Source organism: Acanthisitta chloris, unplaced genomic scaffold (assembly GCF_000695815.1).
Source record: "Acanthisitta chloris isolate BGI_N310 unplaced genomic scaffold, ASM69581v1 Scaffold45966, whole genome shotgun sequence".
In the NCBI taxonomy this organism is placed as follows: Eukaryota; Metazoa; Chordata; class Aves; order Passeriformes; family Acanthisittidae; genus Acanthisitta; species Acanthisitta chloris.
The window spans coordinates 15538-37259 of NW_008678432.1; the positions used below are offsets into that span (position 1 = coordinate 15538).

General features: G+C 40.2%; 1 protein-coding gene across 2 annotated transcripts; it reads right to left on the bottom strand.

Moving 5' to 3' along the window:
• Window positions 1–422: 422 nt before the first annotated feature.
• Window positions 423–16794, bottom strand: LOC103804242 (zinc finger X-chromosomal protein). 2 transcript variants are annotated; one of them, XM_009076842.1, is made up of 7 exons: window positions 16705–16794; window positions 15688–16254; window positions 6809–6958; window positions 6472–6615; window positions 6245–6379; window positions 3633–3770; window positions 423–2548 (listed from the first exon to the last, which is right to left on the bottom strand). In XM_009076842.1, the coding sequence occupies exons 1-7, from the start codon at window positions 16763–16765 to the stop codon at window positions 1362–1364; spliced, it is 2382 nt and encodes a 793-aa protein (XP_009075090.1). In that variant the 5' UTR covers window positions 16766–16794; the 3' UTR covers window positions 423–1361. The 2 variants fall into 2 exon arrangements, with proteins under 2 accessions (XP_009075090.1, XP_009075091.1); XM_009076843.1 differs by lacking the exon at window positions 15688–16254 and having other exon boundaries at window positions 16705–16765.
• Window positions 16795–21722: the final 4928 nt, after the last annotated feature.

Here is a 21722-nt window from a genome sequence, read left to right on the forward strand (position 1 = left end):
GGAATTAAGTGCTCTGCGGCTTTTGCTCCACAAGTGTTGTTAAGGTACATAACTTTGTGCTTGGTATGTTTATGTGGCAATTAGCAAATGACATGGCGCTACTTTATAATAGTCTTCAGGTGGCAAAATTGCAGATAATAATTGTAATGTTCTCCCAGCTGTTTATAAACAGATTAAAAGAACTGGGTTAATTCTGGATACTGTACTAATTAATAAACAGCAGCTGAACACATCTGCTAATGGCTCAGGAAAAACATTCAATTTAGTAGTAGAAGTGACTCTACCATAAGTTACTACTTCTATTAAGGATATCTATGTTACAACTTCTCTACTCCTTATGGACACCTCTGTTCCACCCCATCCCCCTCTGGAGCTCTCACTGTAAGTATCTGGTTTCCAAAATCGAGGCACCTCTTGGTCTTAAATTTTATTCTAAAACAATTCACAATAAAAATGTGACTCGAACCACAATGTTATTTCAAAGAAATACCAACATACATGAAAACAAAGTCTGAGGTACGTTTACCAGGACATACAGACAGTTGTGATCTATTATTAACTCTGCAAATGGAACAAGAGTATTTTACGTTTCCAACACTAAGACAGAAGCCAAAAGAACCCAACTCATTTGTAACACACAAAACCATTCAAAGACAAAGAAGCACAGAACAATAAATGTAATATCTGAGCATACTTTTAAATTTGCCCAAGAAAGACATAAAATGCCCCAAACCATTTTTTAAATAGTCTTCTCTGTGAAACCAGAATTAAAACACAAATAGTTTTCTGCAATGAAAGGAGATTTACAGCTCCTCAAATGGAAAATAGTTAACCTGCCACAAAGTCTGTATAGTAAGAACAAGACAATCAGGTGGAACCTAGTAACTTTACTGTCAACATGACAATTCCCCGTTTTATACACACCTCTGACAAATTCAAGAGAAATTCCCTATTTTTAAAATTCATGATAAAACTGCATTACATGGACACCGTGAATATCAACGAGGTCAGTAAGATAAATAAACTTAAATAAACTATTATGGTTGAAAAATTCAGTAAGAGACAGGGTTTACTTTATTAAATGCAACTTTATTGTTGCCATCTTTTCTTCATTTATTAAACAAACTGAATAGAATTCAGAACACGCTATTGAACAAAAGGTATAAAAGTCAACTAGAAGCAATAATCCTATTTTTATACAGCAACAAATCAAACGCACAGTATTTTTTTGTGGTTTTTTTCCTTTTTTTTTTTTTTTTTTTTTTTTGTGTGTGATCGCAGGTGATTGGCTTTAAAATAAGCTAACTGCCTGGAAGGCAAATTTCCTTTATAATTCCAGCCATAAGTCTGTGAGAGAGACTCTAAGGCAGCCCAACATCTTTATGATGTCGCATAATGTGCTGGTTCTTCTCTGAAGGCCTTCGGAAGCCTTTCTTGCAATACTCACAGCGGTGAGGGTAGTCTTTTGTGTGAATGGAAATGACATGCCGTTTGAAGCCTGAGGCGTCTGTAGTGCTATACTCACAGTACTCACACTGATAAACTTTCCTGCCACTGTGTGTTTTCATGTGTTTTTTCAGCTCGTTCTGTTGCCTAAAGCCCTTTCTACACCTCTTGCACCTGAAAGGAAGATCCTTTGTGTGAACTGAGAGTATGTGGCGACTCAGGATGAAGGGATCTGCAATCTTAAAGTCACAATGTCTGCACTGGTGCAATTTTTTACCTTTGTGAGCCGCCACGTGTTTTTTCAGTTCCGAAGGCCTGTGAAAGCCTTTATCGCACATATCACACTTATGAGGGTAGTCTTTCGTGTGCACTGAAATTATGTGTCGTTTCAGATCGCTCGAGTTTGAGCTCTTATGGTCACAATGCAAACACTGGTGTGTTTTACTTTCTTGATGCATAATCGTATGCTGCTGCAGCTCTTTGGTATCTGAAAAAGTCTGGAAACAGATATCGCACTTGAGTGGCGTTTCCTTGCTGTGTTTAGTCTTTACGTGGGTTTTCAGGTTGGAGGAGTCGGCGGATCGGTACTCGCAGTACTGGCACTCGTAGGGCTTCTCCCCAGTGTGGATTCGCATGTGCTTCTTCAGCTCCGACGGGTGGCGAAACCCTTTGCCACACTCCACGCAAATGTGGGGAAAGTTCTTGCTGTGCACAGCTAAAAGGTGGTGGCTCAGCAATCCTTGTTCCGCCGTCTCATAATCGCAGAATTTGCACTTGTGCATTTTATTAACTCCTTTGTCCCTGTGCACCATCTTGTGAGTAAATAAAGTCCCTGCGTGAGAGAAGGTTTTCCCGCACTCATCGCATTCCAGAAGCTTTTCTGTTTTGTTGGTCAACTTATGACTCTCCAAGTGGTTATGTAAACTTATTTTTTTATTCGTAGTGTAATCACAGTCTGTGCATCTGTATTTCTTCTTAGTGAGAAGGTGCTCCGGGTGGTTTTTCATGTGCCTTTTCAAGAAACCTCTAGATTTAAACTTCTTTCCACAAATCATGCAGGGGTAGACTGTCAACGGATGACCATCAGGGCCAATGATTATTGCTGAAAAACAACAAAAAACCTTTTACACTTCCAAAAATGTCAGATGTGAATTGTTGAGTGAGATCAGACACACACACACTTCACTGTACAATAAACAATCTTGTTACTGGGTCAGGTAGAAGAAATTGAGGGAATAGATTCTTTCATTCATTCTTATTACCAGGAGAAACTGTCTTGGAGGGGACAACCAAAGCATCACCCAGCTGTTCCGTACCTCAACTCTATTTTGAAGGATTCTGACTGAGTTCATACATTCAATACACACAGAAACCAACCCTGGTGCAAAGAACAGTGGCCAACTTGTTAAACTGAGTTCACCTAACAAGCAAAGCACATGATCTTCTTTGACTCTCCACAAATCTGTAGATAAAGTTTAATCTGGCAGTATAATCACCTACTGCTGACTACAACTCGATGGCCCCAAACTAACACCTCCTCCTTGTGCCATCTGTCACTGTTACAGTCTGAAGAGATACCAAGCAGAGATCAATGAGAACACATTTCACATACAAAAACACTACAAAGATTTGGAACCTATTTGCACTCATTCATCACCCTGATTTGTTTACCCTGAATTGGTCTAGGCATGTTGAGAAAGTTCTCTTTTCCAAAAATGCTTTATAAGGAGAAGGTAAGTAGGTGGAAATAGAAAAAGCCAACCTTAATATGTCCAGTTTACTGACTCAGTGCATTGTTCTATGTATTTTCAATAAAGACAAAAGAGTTTTAGAAAAGCACAATTAGAGAACACTATTTATCTAACATCACCTTTAAAAACATGCATTAAACATCAGAAGTGGTCTGGCAAGTTAAGTGCATGGGGTGTCTAACCTTTTGCTATGATACTGATTTCTTCTTGTGTCAGAGACAGTTTCCTCTAAAACTCCTGCCACAATCCAAGCTAAACATGTATTTATAATTTTTAACGTAAAATATGTACTCGTTTATAATGCAGAAGTGTTGTCAACCAATAATTCCCCAAATCACTGTTGCTACAAGACACTGCACATGCTATCAGCAAAGTGCATCTGGTGTGGGTAAATGCCTAGAGGAGTGAGCACACAGTCACCCCCCAGATACTCACCTGTCTGGTACTGCCTGTCAGGTCTCCTCTTTTTCTTTGGTTTTTGCTTGGCCAGTCTCCCCAGGCCAGATGACTCATCTATGTGCAAAAGAGCACTCGCAGTGCCATTCCGACTTTCGATGCCATCGTTATTGTTACCTACCAAGGCAAGTTACAAAGTTACCTACATCTCTAGTCATTCAAGCAAGCACTCTACACTGGTAACAGAAATAAATTACAAACTATTAGCTGGACATTTACTCAAACCATAACAATGTACAGCATGAGCTGCAAACGTCTCAGCACGTCACTGATGAATTGTATTTGGTGTTGTGAGCCTGTAACCATTGGCTTTGTTAACCTGATTTTACAGGAGTACATAACTTCCAGGGATTAATGGTTTTCCATTACACAGAGAGTTAAATGCAGCACTTTTTTTTTGCATTTCTCTGGTGGCTAATTGAATCCAAAACATTTAACATCAGTAAATCATAGCATGTCACAATATTTACTGTGCTAGATTTTCTTCTCAGTCCTGAAATACGTTCATGTGTGAGCTCCCACTCACTTCTGGATGTCTGAATTCACCTGACTCAAGTTTGTCACACACCAAGTTTCAGAACTGGAACCATGATCAAAGAATCCTTCTGAACAGCCCATAAACTTGCACATAGAGTACACTACTTACTGTCTGCACACCTGATGCTTTAGCACTTACAAATTCCTTCTACTGGGAACAAAGAGCATGTTCAGTGTTGTCTAACAGAAAGAAGGAAACAATCTTTGCCTCACAGAGCTCTGTGTTTAACACACAAATGGCATCACTGTATGTAAAACAAACATGAAAATTACAAGCAAATGTAACTCTACACATAAGAAGGTATTTACTGGCCATCAGTTTAACATTGGTGATTTAAGGGCATAACTAAACTTTAATAATAAATTTTGTGGTTAAGCATTTACTTGAATCAATAGAAGGCAACGGTTCCTAGTGAAAGCAAAGCACACAAACAAAAGTGGAAGAAAGCGTGAGATGCTCAATAGCTGCTCCTTTTTTAGAGTGCTGAGAATTAATATCCATGATTACTATAAGGAGACTCAGAGCCAGGCACAGGCATGTGCAGAGCCTGAACATTCTGATCTATGTGCTAGCTCAAGTGTCAAACAGCAAATGTGGCATGTTACAGAACCTGGAAACAAAAACCCATTTCACATCTTACATGTAGAAAGTGATTTGCAACAGGTTCCTGAAGAGCCTTTCTAGAGTGTAACACCAAACAGGCCCCAAACACTTTCTAATACTAGAATAAAACTGCAAAAACTTGCTGGAACATAAAGCACAGTGAGACTGAGCTTTGCTACAATAAAGCAACATAACAAATTTAGTATTTTAAGATGCCACTGCTATCAGCTCTTAAACCCTTGCAAAGTGGAAAAGAGTTCCAAGAAGTGCAGATGCCAAACCTCTGCTTTTCATGCCTTGATGCTTCATTCTTTCTCCCTGTCTCCACCATCTCTCACCCTCCATGCTCAATTGCTTACTGCTGACACTGCAACCACTCCACTACTTCCCACATTCTTAAACTTTCCTTTCAATTCCATCTCACTGTTCTTAATACACTGCTCAATTTTCTCCTTCTCCAAAATCACCGAATGGTCAGCATAGAATTACTGTTTCAAGTTCACTCAATTTCATTTTTAATTTCAATTCCCACTCAACTTGTTTTCTGACATTTCCTCTCCACTGAACTGTGCTCACCAGTATATGGCCTTGGGGGCACTGCCATCTATCCCCTAAACAACACACGCTGCTCCCTGAAATCTTGCCCTTCCTTGACTTATGTCCAAGATTCCAGCCCCCCACTGCATTCTCAGCACACCCCTGGCACCATCACCACAACCCACATCATGCAGATGTGCAAGTTTTGTCCTCTACTCCACTATTTCTTTTATTTAGAAGGAGAAAGTGGCAATACAGAAACATTTTTAAGATGAAATTTTGGTCTAAGCTTACGTAAGTTTTGGAAATCAGTTTATGCACCAGTTGGTGCCCAGATACCAATGATCAAGGAAGGAGGTTCTGCATGCTGGGAATACTCTCCAGGTTCTGCTAAAATTTTAGAATGAATCTCTCCAACTTCTTTTTGTTAATCAATTAATTATTTCCATTAGTGAAATCACATTTATATGTTCCTTCTAGAAAGCACTTAAATCAAGCTAGAGGTCAGTGTTGCTTTTCACTGTTTCACTGCATCCTACATATTCCCATTTGCCTTTTTTCCCCCAAATAAAAATACGAGTTCTATTCCCAAGACAGCTCTCAGTGTGCTCTAAAACTCTGAGGGACAGATGTACTTGAGATGCAATTTTTCAGCTGGAAGCTCATGTACTTCTCCTTTTACAATCATGAAAATATGAAGGAAAATGCCTCTTAAAATAGGAGCAAGAAGCAGCCTGCCTTACAGCTTCTCTCTTCTTCTCTTTTAAGGTGCATTATGCCAAGAAACCATTCTTAAACTGAGACCTTAAAAATGAACACAAAAGCTCAAATGCTCCATTACCTTCCAAAAACCAATCCCTGACACTTTGGTATTGACAGTGTCTCCAGGAAGAATTCTTTGAGTGTTACCTACCATAAGCTGCTGCCCAAGCTATGGGCATGAAAGTTTTGATTTCGGTGTCATCGATTTGCTGTTCGTGGGCTGCTGCAGCATCTTCCTCTCCTACAATCACCTCCATATAAACCTCATCGGCTATTTCGGCAACATCTAAGAGAAAAGGAAGTCAAGAAAAGATTAATAGGAAAACTGCACTGCTGAAAGTGAAAATCCCTGTTCCCAAAGGAAAGCCACCTACTTACTTAAGTCTTCATCTTCGTGCTGAGAATCATTTACAGTCATGTAAACCATTTTCTCCCTTGGAATACGAATACTGCTGTTTTGATCAAGTAATCCAACTGCGTGGTCATTCTCTGGCTCGCTCTCCACGATGTCTACTGTGCCCCCTAATTAGGAAAACCAGAGCAAAATATTTTAAATACACTTTGCTCAAAATCTGTGCTAAACTGCAAAAAACTGAAAGTTTGTCACTCTTTACTATCAGACCTACAGGTCTTTACAGACGACTTGAGAGAAACCACAGTCTCATTCAACATTTCACATGTCACGTTGGAGAATTCTAAAACAAGTGTATTTTACCTAAATCATCTTCTCCAGGGTCTGCTTTGAATATATAGACCTTGATGACTTCTGGACAAATGCCATCCACTTTACAAGAGCCACTTTCTGACTCTGCTTCCATGGTAATTTCAGCAGAACCTTCGTGTTCTATCTTACCAGCATCATCCACTACAAAAACAAGTTATTACAATTACCCAGTCATATGCAGACAGACACATATGAAAGACTTTATTACTCAAATGTGGAAGCAGTTTAAAGTTAAAAAGCTGCGATAAAGAACCTAGCCATAAATATTTTTTTCATATCCTTGAAAACAATGACAATAAGCATAAAAATAAATTCAAGCTGTTAACTTCTAGTTAGGGAGGAAGTGCAAGATTGCTGCAGTGCTAGGACTAGAAGCATAAGCACCACACCAGGCAAGGCTAATAAGGAAACTGATCTGCAGCAAGATGATGGTAAGAAGAAGCTGCGCATTAATACTTACTCTGTGGCAGAGTTTCACTTACTGTCACTATTAATTGCTTTCTCCTTCACAACTAATAAGCTATTAATTGTTCTTTTCAAAAGCATTATCTCTTGCTCAACCCTGTCTCTAACGCGCTACTACTGCTGCCTGTCAGACCTGGTTTCCTGCAAAGCAGTGTTGCTGATGTTTCTTCAGCTGCCTGGAGTGGAGACCTGAATGGAAACTACAGGAAGAAAACCCTCCAGTTTTCTCATCCACTCAACAGCTGAGGGATCAAGCACAGAGTCAAAGCACTGCCCTGATGCCACAGCACTGGTGAACCTATTTGAGATTGCTCCTGGTGCCCTCATGGACTGCGACTTGCACTGGACTTTCTACTGCAGCCCTAGGGACTCGCAAACTTTGTTCTCCTGCTTTCAGAGGGCACTGACACCATCCTCCAGCTTGTGGTCACAGCATCAAGCCTGACAGAGTTCAAGAAACACTTGGACAGTGCTCTCAGGCACATGACGTGATTCCTGGGGAAGTCTGTGCAGGGACGAGCTGGACTCGACGATCCTTGTGGGTCCCTTCCAACTCTGAATATTCTGTGATTCTGTGAATTGCCACAACTTGCCCAGGCCTCCCACACACACAAGGCTCAGAGCCAGCTTCACGAGGAACACGTTTCTGAATCCAAAGACATATGGCACATAGGCAGTGTGCACACACAGGCCCCATCCTACTTTACCAAGTAAGGGGTTTTCAAGAAAAAAATTACTAAATATCATTCGCAAAACCCAAATCTAGCATCTCATGCCCTTCAGAGAACCTCATGATTTTCAGAAGCCCCAGAAGTTTCGAGTGTTGAGATAATTCAAGAATTCTTAACATGACAGCATACTGTAAGTTGTGACTTTGTTGTTCATGAAGTCACTCCTGGAAGCTGACACGGCTCCCTCCGAGCATAACTGCACATCATGACAACAAGGCCTGAAATTTATACTGAAGAAAGTCTAAGAACTCTCCCAAAAATGCTGTAGAATTTTTAACTACCATGCCTAGCACACACAAAACAATAAAGTATGCTTATTATAGTAGCATTCATTAAACTACCCTCATAAATAAATCATGGCTTTACTCCTCAGTAACTTTCCATTTACTTTAAGACATACATTTAAAAAAAAGCTCAAACTATTTTCCTGCCATGAAGTCAATAAATTAGCCTTTAAATTAGATAAACTAGATACATGAGACAGAAATCAGGCTAACACAACTGTGTTTAACTGCAATTTCTCCATCAGGAATCATTATTCACAAAAAAATGTGAATAACATTAAATTATAAACCGCTAACAAAAATTAGTTTACCTCTCTCCTCACCAAGAGAGCAAGAGAAAAAACCTTAACTACTCTAATGTCAAGTTCATGATCAGTGGACATTGTACAGATTGTTTCAAGCAGTATGATGTCTAAAAATGACTTTGTGTCATGGAACAACATAATATGTTGTAGCTGAAACCACAAAGAATTTAAAAAGTAAAAGCCTCAAGATGTTCTTGTGAATCACGTGGACCTTGTAGCTCCAATATGTATTCAGTTATGGAGCACACTTTGATGACTCCTTTGTCATATCTATGAAACACCAAATGTCACTGGAATGCTAACAAAAAACAAACTAGCTTTTGTTCCTACACTACGTTTATGCAGTTGTTCTCCTCTAACTTGGTCGTTTCCAGGGTCAGGCATGTGTACTTGGAAGGCTTTCAAATCAGCATAGACTGATTTTACGCCGCTTGAGTCAAGAGGCAAGTCTGCCACCAAGACCAGCCAATGTTGGAACACACTCAGGAGGAAGGAAAATTATGGCTGAAGCAGTCAGAGAGCAAACAAGCCTATGTGCACCCCGTGGAAAGGCTGGTTCCTTTGAACCAAACCAGTTTTTTACATCCATACATATATGGAAGTATCCATTAATAACTTTCACACAGCAGAATTCTAGATCTTAAAAATATTCCATTTATGCTTGGAAATAAGTTCTCCAAGGTTCAAAGTAATCTTTTAAACAACATGATAAAAAAATCATACACAATTTAGAGTTTGTTTATCCCTGAATTCCCTCTATATTCAACAGTGTTTTAAATATGTAACAACTGGTTTAAATATTTTTTTAACGGAGTCATTAAACTGTAAGGAAATTGATGCGTAGGAGTATGAGCCCAACTATTCCCATCCAAAAAGAAAAAAATTTCACTCTTGACAGGTGGCAATACTTACACAACTAGAAAAACAGTATTATTTACAGTATAGTAGCAAACAGGTAACAGGAAGAAAAGTAGAGTGGAAAGGAAAAGGTAGGAAAAAGGATAAAAATCAAAGGAAGAGACAAACAAGGTGAAAGAGAATGGGTATCTATCTATTACAGAAAGTACCATCTCCAAGGTATTTTGTCCTACAGCTACCTAAGCATTTATCTGTACTGATTCACTGATGCTCTGGCAGCATTTATGAAATTTGATTTCTATTTAACACTTGCCCTATGTTTCTGCATTCTGCACATATCTCAGCCTCACAATCAGAGAAAATGATATTCATAAATACTTGACTGATCAATGTTTCATGTTGGAACTCTGATGAATTTTTCATTTGAATTCATGGCCCATCAAGGGATCCCACAAATACCATACATGGCTGACACTCTCTCACATTGCTCCTCTCTGACATCACAAGAGAAAAAAAAAAAAAGGGCACCAAAAGTACTTAAAAGTACTAGTTAAGCTTCTAAGAGACCATTCACTTTCAAGCACAGCCGCTGGGCATTACCAAACTAATCACAAGTCACATGCTAGAGAAAAGTTCAGGCCAGTGTGATCCCAGTGCTGCCATACCTTCTGCCTCCATTTTATTACAGATTAACTGAATACTAAAAACTTCAAGTGTATGTTTTTCCCCCCCTCTACTGGCTGGTAGCTTTACTTCAATAAACAAGTGGATTCAGACCAATTCTCAGAGACAAAAAAAGGAAACTGACTACACGCAACATTATTCTATGCAAATTGAAGAATGCAGCCCATGGTTAGTCTGCTGACGTCCTTCACCGATTAGAGCAGCCTGCTCTTTGCATACCGTGAGCTGCAAGAAACAATTAAGTGACTATGTGCTTCTCCAATGTTGCAATAATTGCCTCCATACAAAGATAATGCTAGAATTGTTATTAAAAGCACAAGCAGACGAGAAAGGTGTCACACAACAGGAAGACGTGGCATATTTAAACCCTGTCGAGTTAGCATTCACATTACCAGGAAATCAACAAAAAGACACCAACAGATAAAAGAAGGAATAAAGGGTAAAGCAAAGAAATAAGAGACAGGCAACATTAGCAACAGATTCTTTGTATAATGTGTTCTATCATGGTGACAGCATTTGTCTCCTAGAAAATATTAACCTTCATAAAAAAGTCATATAATACAATAAACTGTAACATCCAAGGAATAATTATCTCCTCCACCTTCACCCTCCTATTAAAATATGTCCAATGGCATTTCTGGGACAGAATGCATTTAGTCCTATGCATTGATAATAAAAAACATATTTAAAATCCTGTTGAGGTCAGTTTCCCCATTCCCCACAAATGCTAGGCCAAGATCCTGCAAACTGCGTTTGCTAAAATGGTACATCTTTTGTTTAACCACAACACATACATTTTCCCCAAGGAGTTGTTTTTAGTTTTTTATATCAAGTATTTGATGGATGGGCAGATATAGGCTTTGTAGCCTTTCAATCTTTTACTCCTAACTAGAACTGCTTAAATTTATTCTTTCCTACCATTTCACCTCTACTAATGAAGAAAATAAAAGGACAGTAGAAGACAAAATTCTCTTAACCACAAAGAAACCTTCCATTTTTTTCAAGTACACACTCCTCATTGATAAAAACTACACCAGAACAGTCCTTACAAGCCAAACAAAAGTCTCTCCATACCAGTTTAAGAGATCCTAAAATGTGTCAGTGGAGCAATTAGGCAGAATTATCTATTTTGTCAGGCTTTATGTTCCCAAATGGTTACCTTAACTGCTAAAAAATGCATATAATGGGACTCTTATCTGCTTACAAAATAAACAACTCTATTTAATCACACTTAATGAATAAGGCAACTAACTACTCTGTTCTCTCTAACATAGATTAAAAGCATTCTGCACTCCCCACGCTTTGTTCAGTTATCTGTGATAGAAACATTTTACTTCTCCTTGACTAAATAGCACACAATTCCTAGTCCACTGAGTAAGCTATTTTTACTGTCCAGTTATTCCTGGAGAGAAATAAGAAAACTGCTCTATCCTGTGTGTCTGATGGTCCCCCAGTATTTCCTGAGCTCTAAACTGGAATCTAACACTTGTCCTTCTTGTCCTGCTCTCCCCAGCACACAAACCAGAGTAAGCTCTGAGGCATCACTCAGCCCGGGGGAATGCTCATCTCAGTCACCTCTCGCGGTGACCTCTGAGCAGCCTGTTGGTGCCATCCCAGCCCTCTGACAGAAGCCTGGCAGCAAGTTCTATCTCAGAGAAAGAACAATGTGACTTCATGCATCTTTAAGAACCTCCAGAAAACAGAGGGAGGTACTTATTGATGCTAAAAAATATACAAAAACCATTTTGTTTTCTTGACTAGAAGTCTACTGGATGGCGCTAAGGAAAGTGTGAACTTTATGGCTTTGTGCATCAGATCCATTGCTTTCAACTTAAACATCCAACAAGGATGAAACAAATATAGGTTTCACCTAGACCTGTGAGAAGACACAAGTCATTCTCTCTCTTTGAGTACCCTGTGCTCTAAGTCCTGCAATGAAAAGTGCTAATTCAGATACAACAAGAGACATGTCTCACTCAGAGAAAAGTAAGGATATGGATGGACATAACACAGCTCCCGCATTAACAAATATTTAACTTCTCAAAAGTGCAGTTTAAACTTTGTGAGCCTCCCCCTGTCAAACCTCCTCTGTGCCTCACCATTTTTACTGCAATGAGTATACCAGGGCACAACTCTTCATCTATGGAATGAGTTCATGCCAGAGGATATGTCTATCTTCGTGCAATTGAATGAAATCAGACAAACAAAAACTCAATTTCCATCTTATTAGCCAACTCTCTTCTGTTAGTAAATACAAGGATTTTGTTTTGTTTTGACAAACAATAGCTAATCTCACCACTACCTTTTCACTTATGGAGAGATGACTGTCCAAGCTACCAAACAATAAGTATCAGTGTGAGTCACAGCACAGTTTATACTTTCCTGACCCAACTCATGAACTGGCTTGTTATGGAACATGGAAAAGAAAAAAAGATGATTTATCAAAACTCCTTGAAACTTTTTCAGGCTACTAAATAGTAGCAGTTTGCATTCTTTGTTGAATGAGTATCTGATTCTGCTCTGCCGTAAGCGCCCCAAATCTACCAAAAAAATGAATCTTGAGGGCAAAGACCAAGTATCCAAGAAAAAAGTAAGTACATCGAAAGGTAACTGATGATATAAAGCTGTGCCAAGAAGCATTATCTTGGAAATTAAAAAAAGCAAAGGGAGATCAATGCTGAAGCTAAAGTAAATCTAAATGGGAAAAGAAATATTAAAATCCTGAGCTTATTGAAGCAAGGTCACAGAATGAAAACCACAGGGACCATGATCTTCAAAGACAAGACAGTCTGGATCCAAGCAAGAAGGTAGAAACACAACATTAAAAATGTATACATAGATCAGTAATTTAAAATCAGGTATTTTCAAGATAAACCTAAGATAATTATCTTAAGAAAATCTATGCAGACTCACTTCATTAGGAACAAAAATGGAAATGCTTCAAGAGAGCCACAAGATAGGAAAAAGAGCAATAAGATTCTGCCAGTAGCTTCCACTGAAGAACACAGACTGAGAAACCTATGACAGAAAGAATACAAAGTGCCATCCCCTGCCTTGCCAGTGCTTATCGAAAAGAACAGGCAAAGGCACTCTGCAGAACACAGTCTAGCTCCCAGATGTGGGAAGCAGCAACATTTGGCAACTGTCATGGCAGACGAGATTACATTCCAACATCTGCCCCTGCAGTCCAGGGTGGTTTGCCAGAATCAAAAATGAATTTACAGGTTAGGATGAAAAAATCCCAAACCAGTCTGATGTTACTACCTTTTAGAAACCACCTAATAAGTTCAGCTGAAAAAGTGAGACAGGCAATAGATCAATGAAAACATGCAGTGCCCATGCAAAAAAAACAAATAGAAGAAAAAATTAATTCAAATAATGGTTTCCATATAACAAAGAGACTATTTGGCAAGACAGCCTTTACTTGATGGAAAAGCACTAGACTCTGCCTTCACAACCAGAAGAACTTGTTATGCAGGCTTTAAACACAGTAGGTGGTAGTGGGGAACTTCCCTCCAAAATGAACTGTGGAACATACTTTAAATTTTAAACATTAATAGAAAGGATGCAGTTTTGTAGCATAAAGATTGTTTTAAATGCTGCCTTACTTATGGTTTTGAATCTAAACAAAGTACATTGCAAGTCCATCACGAAGTATGAAACTGAAGAAATACATGACTGAAAATGGAGAGTTATCCCAGCACAACTGAACAATTCCAATCCCTTGTTTCCTGCCAGTCACCACCTGTTGATGACTGGTACACCTAAGAAGACTTCCCAGCTAGGTAGGGATCATCCAACACAGCCTCTACCAAGACAAGCTGTCCTCATTCAGCCACTGCCAACAGGCCACACATCTACCCACCCTCTCCCTTGCAGTTACACAGACACTGTTTGCAAAGTGCCCCTATGACAGCAGCCCCAGAGGCCTCTGCTGCAGGAGGATAACCTGCAGAGAAAGGGTGAGCCAAGACAGCAACAGCACCTTAAAGAGCTACATTCAGGGATAAGGAACTGGTCAGGATCACCACCAGAGCTAGGCCTTCATTATCCACAGGTGGATTATCCAGTTTGTTGTCTAACTATGCTGTGGGTGCAAAGCAACTGAGCTGCTTTCATCTGATCTAACTTGGGTCCAGAATCAGAAAGGTAGATCTGTGTCACACCTGACAAAGTGCATTTATCAGTTTGGATCAATAACATTTCAGAGAGCAGCACCTCTGACCTATTTCACCTCAGTACAATCCTGCAGCTTAATTTTACAACACTTTGTGTTATCCATATTTTGCATTATCCCATTTGTTTTCCCAGATAATAGAGAATTAACTGTACCTCATACAAACTCAAAACATGGCTGCACAAGGTTACTCAAGGAACTCAAGAGATGGTAAATTAAGAAATGCAGTGATCCTAGGTAAGGAGAAGCAACATTAAAATCCATAAGTACAGAATGTAAAATTAAAACAAGTTATTATACATTTCAAAAATGTGTCCAAAAAATAAAAAGGGAGAAAAAAAGGAGGGGAAAAAGAGGGGAAAATAAAAGGAAGGAAAAAAGGAAAAAAATGGTTAGTGAAGCAGAGCATGAAGTATACCTCATCAGTGGAGTCATTTAACACTAGACAACACTGAAGTGCCTGAAATGGCAATTAAACAAACCAGCCTAACAAAGCTCTTCTATTTCTATGACAAACAAATGTTCAGCAGTGACACTCTGATGTTCCTAGGTGCTGCATGGAGTAATCACTATAGTAAGTAACATACTTAGAGTAAGCTCTAGTTCACACAAATGGATATCCTCAGTAGAAAAAGGATTGATGACATGCTCTTGTTTTTCTCCACCCTCTATTTAAGTCTTCTGAAATACGATTCAAATGGATTGTGCCACTGTTCCTATGGGAGATTAAGATATTCACAGTTGCTTCTGAGTTATGAGCAGCAATAGCTCCTCTTTTTGTTAGCTGCATACCTCTGTCCTTTGCTTAATGGAAAGAAGAAAACACATCCTAACAGCAAAGAAAACCATACTGTTCTCTGTATCTAACAATAAATGGGGTGCCAGGAGTAGGGGCTTAGCAATAATAACAACGCAAGGAAAACAAACTGTTGCTTGGACTTCCAAAAACCTGGGGTTTTACTCTTCCTTCTCCATGCAATATTTTTGTTTTCTCAATGTCTTGGCAGTAATCTCAGTAACCTGCACATATATGCGTTTCCCAGCAGTCACATTTATTTTCTTTTATTTCTTACTAGTATATGGCATTTGGTTTACTGGAATTCTTACTCGTTTGTTCATATGCTATAAATTGCTACAGAAATAATTTATAATCAGACATGCATTTGCCAGTATTTCTCTCCATTAGCTTCACCAGAACCTTGAGCTGGTACATGTTCCTAAAAATCCCCCCATTTGAGTGCATTTGCATTTCAATAAAAAATACAGAAAATCTGTTTTGGGTGCTGTCTTAAGCTCTCCCTCAGATATTTCAAGCACACCCAGGCCCATATCACCAGAGTTTTGATGGCTTTACCCAAACACTTACGGGAAATCATAAGGTAATCATCGCAGTTGCCCTTCTCATCTTGATGTTCCACAGGGATTCCATTGGCATCGATCACTGCCTCTGAAGCACAGTCTGCCACCAGGACTTCCTCAGAAACAACATCTGTTCCCAGAGTATCAGTGACAATATCTGCTTCTTCAACACTATCGTGAACTACATGTTCTACATGTCCAACTTCAGGTATATGCATTGACTCACTTGTCAGTACATGTTCCGGGATAGACATTGTTTCTGCTGTTATATCAGAAGCTAAAACATCATCTGGGACAGTGCAATGAGCCAAAGAAACCTCTTCGGCTACGTCTGTGTCCAGCACTTGCTCCGGAATAATGACAGTTTCGGATACATCTGGCTCCTCCATGATATCAGGGCACTGAACATCCTCGATAACAACATCCTCAATGACATCCTGGATTACTACAGAGTCTGGATCGTCAGGAACAAAATTATGCACGGTTATATCTGAGTCGACTACATCTGAAACAAATACTGTTTCCTGTACTTCCACAACAATCTGATCTCCATCCATATGTGCTGCATCAGCTCCTGAAAAACATGATTAAAACAGCAGTTAAATTGTAAAACTGTCTAAGATCAGGTGGTTAATAATTGAAATTACTTCTGTTTCACTTCAACTTTTACACTATGCTGCAATTTAGTAAAACAGGATAATAGCATATGAGCAATTAAGATAGGCAGATAAATGGGATAAAGCTCAGTAGATGCTAACACAACTAAGACGAACAAGGTTTTCTCTCCTAGAAAAGATTAGCAATTTTTAGACTCTCCCCCAATATCCTAACAAGTACTACTTGACAGAAAGAACAGTAGCTCAATTCATATTGCTCTGAGTAATAAAAACAACCCAAACTCTAAAGCGACTGCTCTAGACAAAGGATTAGATGCAGCACAGCACTTTTAAGCAAAGACAAAATAAACAACAGTCAATTGCATCTAATGCGAATACTCTTATCTACATATTATCTCCTGACAGACCTGTTGGATCAAAAAATGCATTTGGCTCATGTGGCTGCAATTCAAGCCCATCTTCATCCATGGCCTTTAACTCTCATCAGTCACAGTGTCTGTAGAAGGCAAAGAAGAAAGGTTATTTAACTTGTATTAGGTGCAGAAGGTTGCCTCTGCCTGTGCACTGAAAAGCTGAAATTCTGGGTGCATGGAAGTTAACACATAGCACCTCATGACTTTAAGATGAACCCAATTTCACTGAGGGTCCCTCTGTCTGGGATTCCAGCAATACTGCTCCAGAACACCCAACACCCAGGCCTGAGTAACAGGAGTCTAACGCTCTGGGTCTGTCTCTCAAAACCCCACAGCTCCATAAACACAGCTCATAAAAAAATGCAAAAACATGATTTCCTTGTCATCTTATAAAGAAAAAGGAAATCAAGACAAAGCCTAGATGAGTTCACACTCAAGTCCTTACTGCATGGTAGGAAATACAGCACTGTCAAATCAGTAAGGCTCCATAAAGTAAGTTAAACATAGACAGCTGATAATCTGAAATGCACAGTGGGTTTGATGTCCTCAAGTTCATACTTGGGCAGTCAGGAGGAATTTGCTCTTATGTCACTTCAGGAATTGAAATCATCAATGTAATCTGTTTTCAGAAAGTAACAGCATATGTTTTCAAACTCCAGATCTGTGAATACTTCAAAACCTCTTGCTTCAAGGCAAAGTACCTATTTGCCTTTGTATTCAAAAATATCACCAGTTCTCAAGAATTACCAAATGTCATGTTCTACCAAATTTTTTGTACAGAATGTCAACACTTCTTCAATGCATCGTAACTTACGATTTCAAGCTTCTTAACGAAAGAATCAAACAAGACCACAAAGTTAAAATACTTACTAAAACATGAAACTGCAATCTAAATTTTGCTGCTTACATATGTGCATTATAATTGGGATCAGGCAACCTAGTTAGGAAACTAGTTGGACTGAGTGCAAGGGAGTAGTAGAAGTCTATGCTGGATCACATTTGACCTAAGAGCAGAACCAGCAAGAGGCAACAGAAAGTTGCTCCCATGTTTATGCTCATGTTTTTGTACAAGTGGAAGATGTGATTTTCCTTCCTCCAAACGTTTTTCCCAATGACAAGCAGAAATCTCCTCATTTCTGTAATACTTTCACAAAAGATGGTGAAAACATTAAGATTCTATCCAAGGTTTCCATAAGAGTCATAAAATTTCCAGACTACGTCAACATTTACATTCATTAAGTCTTTACAGGGGAAACTGCTATATGAAAGATTAACTAGTCCAAAACACAAACCCAAAACTATAATCTATAGCAAGTATTTTCTAAACTTCCCCATTTTTTAGCTCCACTTTTCTCAATTCTTCACCTCTGGAACTCTCCCTTGGGACACTGTCCAGACTCTGGAGCATTCACTTGGGCCCTGTCCCCTGTACAACTTGAGGGAGAAACGCAACCAGAAACTGAGCTGGAGGAAAAGCAGTGGCAGACAAATCATATTCCAAGGGGTCTCATATTTGTATGATGCTCAGCTGGAAGGCCTCTATATTTTAGAGACAGCCACACTAACAAATCACTGTGGTATCCAGCTGGACATAAATCACCTCCCAGTTATTCTGCCAAGCATTTCTGTCGGAAGCACGTGCTATTAACAGGAACAGCTCTTCACACAGATGATCTTTTTCCAGAACCAAGAACAGAAGAAAAGCACTTTTCAGCCTTAAATCCAAGAAATAGCTTGACTGATGGCAATCAACTTCTGCCATGCCACAGAGACCAGAACAGAATAACAAGGTTCCATACAGTCATTTAAGCATGAATTACTCACACCAAAGTGGTTTCCTTCCATCTATTCAGCACACACCTAGCCAGTCTACAACAAATGTCCTTCCTATTCAGCTTGTCATATTTTGTCTGTTGTCTTCACTGTTTAGTTTCTTCTTTTTTGTTGCTTCTTCTCCAACTTCTCATGTGCCAGTACTTGTATTATGTCCATTACCTCCTCACACGCTCACTTCACCTTTCCAGCTTCAGAACTGCAGCACACTCCCATGATTCACACAAAAACCTTCTACTCATCAATTTGTATACAAGATTGTATCAGCAATTTGGAGACTCTTTTGCAGGAGGCAGAGGGGATTAAGGGTTGGTGGAAGAACACTGTCTCTCTTCAGGCAACACGCAGAGGAAGTTGGAACTCGCTCTCCAGCTCTCTGGGAAAAGTCAAGATGCCCTTTGTGCCTGTGCTTTTGAGGACTGTATTATCATACACATCAGTCTCCAATGGGCAGTGAACCAACCAGCTTTAAGTGTCAGTTCACCACTAGCTACTGGAAGAACTGGCATTCATTTTCCCCACTTCCTGCTTTCACCACCTACCTGACCATCACTCTGCCACAAATTCCTATGATTCATGCATGTACTTTCTCTGTCCAATCCTCTCTCCAAATCCCTCACTGTCTCTGTAAGTGAGGCACTCCTTTGCTGTCCTTCCGTCCCTCCTCTTCACCCATGAGACACAGAGGCTTCCACGACTACTTCCCACCTTCCCAAATGTGCCTGCTGACACCTCTTCCCTGCTCCTCTCACTGCTGCCCTGCATTCCAGGCAACAGAAGCTAAACCCAACGAGTCTCTGTGGTCACCATGGTGCAGTTCCACAAGACACTGCCACCAGCAGTGACATCCCAGCAGACCCTTCACTTGCACACAGTGTAGTAGTGTGGCCTCCTCTGTACTGGCCCAGACTTCTCACCTACAGCAGCATAACATTCTGCAAAACAAAGGCTCAGGCTCTACACAAATGAAGGTATTTCTTGGGCTTTCAAGACAATCTTAAAAAGACCACAAATGTTTGCTTTGATGCTTGTTCCAAAGAAGAAAAAAACTTCACTTTCACTCAATGAGTCACTTACTAAAGGTTTCTCATAATGTGCTTTTGCACCCAGACCCTGCCAACAAATTAATATACACTAATTCTTGCCCCTGTGAGGGACCATAAAGACTTTAAAAGTGCTCCACAAGTGAATAGGCCCCACATCCACAGAAATCTGCTGCAGGAAGAGAACCGGAAAAGGATGTAGGCACTCAAGACAGGAACTAACTTAACGATCTAAAAGAATAAAGGTGCCCAAAACAAAATCTGCAGTCTGAAAGGGCATCAAGTAATTGGTACATGATTGAGGTAAAAACACAACAAAACAATTCCTGAAAACACCTCAGGGTTTGAACACTCTAACCAGGAGATGAGGAAATACTGTTTCTTCCTACTTGCTCTTCTTCTGAGCAGTGGGTCAGCACAGGGGCACAAGATGTAGCCACATAAAGGAAGCAACACCACACGGCTCTGTGACAGAGAAATACCAGAGCTTCTTGTTGCAAGCGCCACAGTGAACATCTTCAAATTCCTTGGCAAACACCCTAGGCTCTGTGGTACCATAAGGCTAAGAAGCAATTCCAGCAGTTAATTTTCCTGCATCATTTCAACAAGCGTGGAAACTCCTCTCAGTTCTCTCAAAGCATTCCAGCTGACACTTACCTCAGGAGCAGATTCTGGCATTGAAGCCAACAGTTCTGGTTTGGGAACCCAAACTCTGAAAGCAGAGCTGGTGACCAGCCATGGCCCTGCACTGAGTCCCTCTCGACTATGTGGCTCTTTGTTCAAATCTCAGCAGTTCTGGAAATGCTCTTCCACCACTATGCCAAAAAAAAGCCAAGGCACCCAGAATCAGGTTTTGTATCTCTCGAGAGAGCTCAACATCCACACCTTTTCCTTGGCTTGGGTCTATGCCAGCTTCATGTGGATTGAAAATTGGTACAGCCCTGAAATACTCTTCATGAAGTTAGCTTTTACAAATTGATTTTTACCTATTTATTCAGACTTGGATGGTTTGGGTTCTCTCAAAGTCAAGGCAATATTTTAAAGTGCAAGGACAGATGGAAAATTACTTATTAATGGAAGAATTGGTATTAATGTATTACCAACAAAATAACCTTCCAAAATAAAAGTGATCACGTGACCAAACAGTCAAGAGAAGCAATGCAGACAGTGCACTAGTCCTACCCCATTACAGATCCTTGACTCAATAGACCTAGCAAGGTAATCGACATGAAATAAAAAGAAATAAACGAGCTGTCAAGTTTTAAAGAGAGAGCAACTTTAAAAAGAGTTCCTCAGAAGAGCTTTGATATTCCACAGAAACTGTCAGTTTTCTGCTCTCACCGAAAAAGTGAAAAAAGAAAGAGGGGAAACTTCAGAAAAGCCATCCTTATAAAGAAAGGATAGTCCTTTGCCTGCTCTTAACTTGTGATAAGGGTGTAAACCAAACATCCACGCAGCAAAACTCTGACCCTTCCCAGAAAAATCAAGGCATCAACAGCAAAATTCCCCACGTGCATGTGTGGCCCCAGCCCACGCTGGGATGGCTCAGTGCACAACCAAGTTCCCACCGCGCCTTGGCACATCCCACGGGAAGTTGCAGCACGCCCTGCCCGTCCCAGCGGGGCTGGAGCCCAGCGCCGCCCCAGGCCTCGCACACAGCTCCGGGCTCAGCCTCTGCTGCAGTGTCACAACTCTCCTGACGTGACCCACTTTGGGAACGCGAGGGACACAGCCACGACACGCGAGAGGCAGAGAAATTACACTGCTGTGGTCTCTGATTCTCGCCCTGGACATTAACGCGCTGTTGTCATTAGGTGGACAAATGGAAGAATAAAAACGATGTTACAAGGGTGACAGTGTAATCATTCAGCTGTTTATTTCTTGACGCATCTCCCTCAGTTTCGGCAGGAGAATCAGCGCTGCTGTTTTCACAGCGATTTCGTAAAAAAAAAAAAACCAAAACCAACCCTCAATCTTTTCCTCTTCTTCGTAGTTCACTGGTGGCTATTTGCAGAAACTGGGTAAAGAAATGGCTTTTCTCCAGGTTTCATGGGGATGCTGCGCGTCGGGCGACACCTGAGCTAATTCTTAACGGCACCTCAACCAGGGGAATAACCCACCCCGAGCGTCCCTCTG

Excerpts from the sequence above, each read along its gene's own strand:
- LOC103804242 (XM_009076842.1), bottom strand. The coding sequence starts at position 16,765 with ATGGATGAAGATGGGCTTGAATTGCAGCCACATGAGCCAAATGCATTT. Across the intron at positions 16,255-16,704 it reads TGCATTTTTTGATCCAACAG|GAGCTGATGCAGCACATATG; the intron begins GTCTGTCAGGAG and ends CATGTTTTTCAG. Across the intron at positions 3,771-6,244 it reads AGCTTGGGCAGCAGCTTATG|GTAACAATAACGATGGCATC; the intron begins GTAGGTAACACT and ends TTGCCTTGGTAG.